Raw genomic sequence first — 5,544 nt, 5'->3', positions numbered from 1 at the left:
GACATTTGGTACTTGGAAATCGGGGCCCAAAAACAACCAAAATCTTGCATCCAAGAGAGGCAAATTTCAGATACCCTGACACTAAGCCTCACATGACAATTAGGCATGGACATAATTATCATGTTCAACAAATCACCAACATAGGAAATTCTTAACACATCGTATATTTCACAGGAGACTTGAGGGATGGAAATAAATTTCATGTTTGACAAAATACCAAATACTGAAATACCAATATAGAAAGTTCGTAACGTATCATGTATTTGAGTGCCTACGAGCTCCCAACTACGAATCGATTAGGTTAAATTGACTATCTCCGCGCTTCCATTTTAACGTCGCCCCAGAAAGCAAAATTTCTGTATACTCTTCCTCCTCCCATTCGTACCTGGGAGGTGAGACCAGACTTTCTTCAAGCACAACAGCACCAATACCCAGAGTTCGATAAGGGAACATAAACTCCGAGGGCACTTTTCGTCCAGATTTGTACTCCAAAACGACGTCGTAATTGCCCTGTTGCAGTAGCAAAACCCCATTCTTTGTACCACACAATGGCACCAAATCGCGGACATAGTCAAGTCTTTCAACGGTGGGTATCCTGAACCACCTCGTCCAAGATGCCTCGTCCCCATATTTCGTCATCGCTAATATCTCAACACCGCTCCCCTCACGCGTAACCATAGAAAGGCATCCATGCAAAACTCCCAAACCAAGAACTTTTAAATTGTACTTTCCTCTTCCCGTTCCCTCCTGACGAGGCATTGACACCTTCACAAGTTCGTTCATCGGAGGGTCAAAGTAAAAAATCAAGTAAGATCGCCCATAGTCGTTGTATTCAGTAACCAACCAATGCAGACGTTCATTGACTGTAGTTCCCGACTGTACTATTCCCATGTTTTTTGGGAAGGGAATTTCCGTCCAAACTCTATTTTTGAAGCTTCCAGCCATGACGACTTTGTCAAGGCTCGTTCTATCCCAAAGATCTGCGACTGCAAGTACTGCCTTGTAATCGTCAGTGGATGAGTCGTAACAAAGGCCTGAAACAGTTTTATAAGGGTAGCGACGACTCAAGCGCTGATGTGAAATTACTTTCCTGTTGCATCCTGTTAAAGGATTCCACAAGAACAAGTCCTCCCAGACATTTAACAGCAGCAGCCCGTTACACGAACCCCTGATTGTCACGACACAACGCAGCCTTCCGTCCATCACTGGGATGGAGTCCATCAATGGTTTCAAGTCCGTCAATGGTTCAGGTTCAGGGAGCTCCGTTACTGAAGCTTCATCGTCTATCAAGCAGGCGGGAAAACTCCCATCATGTTTACGCATGGCCACAATTTTCCGTTGTTGAATTGAAAGATTGAATTTGGGATCGGATATCAAAGCACACCAAGATTTGGACACGCACCTGAATCGGAGAAGAGACTTAACTGGTGTCCGAGAGAGAATATACAGAATGATATCATACGGAATGTGGGGCAACAGGGTTACTGTTTTTTCTTGGAATTTCTCGTTCCTCTGGTTTGGGCTTCCGAGCTCCATCATCTTCCTTGGGTAACTGTTTAAAGGAAGGCCATTAGAGATAAATAAATAAAAAATACTACTAGGGTTTTAATTCGTGTACCGAAAGCAAAACTAATACATACAAGTTATGCTTCTTGAGAGTTACCAAAAAAAAAAAACAAGTTTTGCTTCTTGCACGACATACTGTTTGTCGTAATGCTAGTGTATACTATATGAAAATTGAACTCTGATTATGAGGTTTTACGATTTTTTGGACACCATTAACACGCAGGAAGTGGCGCTGGTTCTTCATCATCGAACACAAGGAGAGAGGTTTTGCAGGGAGACAGAGTGACGTATACACAATATCACCAATGAGAGACGAAAGAAGACAAAATAACACTAGGAAATAGGACACAAATGGAAAAGGATGAAAGTCAGAAAACGCATGAAAGTAAAATTAAATGAACAGCTACCAAATCAAGGGGCTCAATTGGAAAAATCAGGCCATAAAATCAGCGACCAAGAAATTGAGTTTCATGCTCCTTTATTGCGGTTTGTGGATGTGCAAGTATGATTTGTTCCATCTTCAACTAAGCTTCTTCCTGTATAGAGTGCTGATGAATAGCACTAAAAACTAGACTAGCTAATTCAACAAGTTGTAGCTAACATGTCTAGATGATAAATCTGAGAATTATTGCCCTTGAGCATTGCTCAACATAACTCATCCATTTTCATTCCGAATTAATCTTTTGGATAAAATTCAACTAAAAAGAGAGAAGTCCCAAAACTTGAGCTAGATGGGTGGATTTTGTTTGGCCCGCCTGTCAGGTAAGTGAGTAAAACTGGACATTGATTCAGTGTCGGCTCCAGAATTTCATGGCAAGAAGTTCATAAAAATATTTCAATTCTACTACTATTAAACGATATCGTACCAAAAGATTTCAAATTACACAAAGATACTTGTACTGTATGCCCTCGATCAGTTTTCATCTTTTGCACCGGTGCATGATAACTTCATTATTAGCAGTAAGGAAAACATCTTTTTCAACGCATGCAACTAAGGAAACATTCGTTCACAAATATCTGACTAAATAACTAATCCCTCCATACTCTAACCCTTAAATCATATTGCGTATCAAGTTACTATCCATAGAAAATATAAATGGCTTTTTATTTAGTTAGAATAGAACGAGAGACAAGAATTGGGATATTGAACATCATAAGAAGCAAGGGAAACCAGTTCTCATCAAGGCCAAAGCAAATTATAAAGAACCAATATTTTACATAGGTGAAACCTAACTGTACCTGCATGTACTTACAGCTATTGTCCAAATCCGGTACCCTACACCTCTAATTTGTTCCGGCTTAAATACAGGCTGGTACGGGCAAATACCGTCGGTACCGGTAAATATCAATCGATACCGGACAAATACAAGACGGTACTAGACAAATACCAGACTACCTTTTTTTCTTTTTAATAAAAGTGTATATTATAGTAATAAATTCTTTTATGTGAGAAAATAACACTAATAGAGATAAATCTAAAACGGTGCGCGAGATCGGTACAGTAGTTAGAACCTTGATTAAATACAATCATGCAGAGAGAGAGCGAGTATCTGACTTGCCGTAGGCAAAAATCTCTCCGAGGCCCTGCGGGCTGCAGTGAGTTGTGGACTGACTGATGACTGGTGCAAATCGCAAGGGAAAACTCCCAAAGCATAATTCTTTCTCCTAACTCCATTCGAACTCTAATGGATTGAGGTTGAGTTTATGTTTTCAAGGTCGTCATAACTAGATCAAACGACTTACAATGCAATGCGATTGGGATTTAGCTTTTTAATAAATTACTTATTCAAGATAAATACCAAATTGGGATACACATATGTGTCGTAGGATATGTTATCACCAAATATCTATATAGAACGAATACGATGTGAGATATGTATAGTTTTTTTAAAATAAACACTCCAGTTGTAGGATCATCTCGCCTTCTTTTGGCCTCGGTTCCAGTCCCACGAGCGGCAGACTTTGGGGGGTTTAGGTCTATAGATTGCCTCTGGACCCTCCCGTGCTAACTCTGACACCCCGCTAATATATACAATATTGAGCCAAAAAAAGAACATTCAAAAATCAAATCCTATAGATACAATGAGAGAGAGAGAGAGAGAGAGAGAGAGAGAGAGAGAGAGAGAGCGTGGGTGCCATACTTTCTGGAGCAAAGAGCACTATGAGGCCCTGCAGAGGATCGTGGAGAGGAAGAGAGAGAAGCGTCGTGGGCTGACCGGGGACTGGAATATCGCAGCGGAGAACTTCCAATTCATTACGCTTCGTTTTGTGCTTATTTTCGTAGTTATGAACGTGGGCTGTTGTTGGGCTGATCTGTGGGCTGTTTTGGGCTACTGGATGCATAACATTTGTTGGGCTGGGCATTTAAATAAGGGCTTAAAACAAAGCTCCCAAAAAGGAATGGGCAAATGTTAACCAAAGCTTACCGTACACAAGTTAAAGTTAAAGGTGCAATAAATATGAAATATTTTTTAATATTATTATCTAAAAGAAGAAGATAAGGCATTTCATCTTCCCTTTTCCTAAACCATTTTGTTTTTATCTAAAATTCATTCACTTTTCTATTATCCAATGTTGTAATGATCCGCGCCATTAAAAAAAATTCCTAACTTGAATGAGTCCATGTTTGTTGTGGATCCTAACTTGTTTGCATGTATTTTGTTAAAAAAGTACGAATAATAGGGTAGGTCACGCAATATATTTTTTTTTTGTCTTTAGGCTAATGCCAAAATATGATCACTTGTTTCTATTAAAAATACCATTTAGTTAGAGGAAATGGATTGTCTTGAATAGTGGAAATTTTCAGACTAAATCCCAGAAATGTAGTGTAGTAAATAGCGCGAGCTCACCCCAATTCTCTTCTTTGCCATAAAGTAAAGATCAACTTGAGCCATTAAGCTTTCTTGTTTGCATTTGAATTAGTAACTGTTTTGCTCATCTAACCATATGATAAAGATTACAGAAAGAGAGAAACTATTGCACAATATGGTTAACCTTAGGGTTTTGTTTCTTTCACAAAGAACAAAGAAATGAAAGTGACATGCAAATCTAGCTTTAGTGTCTTGTAATTGGCCCAAGGATTAGATCCACCAAATATGTTCCAAAGTTGAGCGAAAAATATTAAATAACAATTTATTGCTTATTATACTCGTTATCTTTGAGACCACAAGTTTGCTTACTAAACGAAGAGCCCTCCTATAATTTACGCAAAAAATGATCGAAATATGGTTATTTCTTCCAACTCTATTTGAACTCTGATGGATTGAGGTTGAGTTTCCTTCCAATGTTTTCAAGGTCGCCATAACTAGCTCAAACGATTTACAATGCATTTGGGGTTTCGCTTCTTAATAAATTATGATTACTTATTTAAGATAAGTACCGAATTGAAATACACACATGTAATGTAGGATATGTTATCGGCTTATCGCCAGATAGCTATATCAAAGGATACGAGAAGGGATATGTATAATTTTTTTAAGTAGATTTTATATAGGTGAACATTCAAAAATCAAATCCGAGAGAGAGAGAGAGAGAGAGAGAGGGAGAGAGTGAGAGAGAGAGAGAGAGAGAGAGAGAGAGAGAGAGAGAGAGAGAGAGAGAGAGAGAGAGAGAGAGAGAGAGAGAGAGAGAGTTTTTGGGGGCAAAGATCACTATGAGGCCCTGTGGTGGATCGTGGAGAGGAAGAGAGAAAAGCGTCGTGGGCGTCGTTTTGTGCTTATTTTCGTAATCATGCAGGTGGGCTGATCTGTGAGCTATTTTGGGCTACTGGATGCATAACATTTATTGGGCTGGGCATTTAAATTGGGGCTTAAACAGAACTCTCAAACAATAAGAAACAGAATGTTAACCAATGCCCGCGGACACAAATTAAGGTCCAATAAATATTAAATATTTTCCGACATCTTAATGTCATTTTCTAAAATAAAAAGATAGGACATTTCATCTTCCCTTTTCCATTCGTCGCCATTTCGTGCGGGT

The 5,544-nt window shown here is 39.1% G+C and overlaps 1 protein-coding gene across 1 annotated transcript; it reads right to left on the bottom strand.

Annotated features, from left to right (window-relative positions):
* Positions 1-285: 285 nt before the first annotated feature.
* LOC131323998 (F-box protein At4g22390-like) lies at positions 286-1,536 on the bottom strand. Its single transcript, XM_058355830.1, has one exon. The coding sequence runs from the start codon at positions 1,534-1,536 to the stop codon at positions 286-288; it is 1,251 nt and encodes a 416-aa protein (XP_058211813.1).
* Between the last annotated feature and the right edge of the window lie 4,008 nt (positions 1,537-5,544).

This window comes from Rhododendron vialii, chromosome 4a (assembly GCF_030253575.1).
Source record: "Rhododendron vialii isolate Sample 1 chromosome 4a, ASM3025357v1".
In the NCBI taxonomy this organism is placed as follows: Eukaryota; Viridiplantae; Streptophyta; class Magnoliopsida; order Ericales; family Ericaceae; genus Rhododendron; species Rhododendron vialii.
Note: the sequence above shows the minus strand (reverse complement) of the source record. Positions and strands in the feature narration are given on the sequence as shown.

What these genes read in the sequence shown, in the direction of transcription:
- LOC131323998 (XM_058355830.1), bottom strand. Translation starts at nt 1,536, where the DNA reads ATGGAGCTCGGAAGCCCAAACCAGAGGAACGAGAAATTCCAAGAAAAA.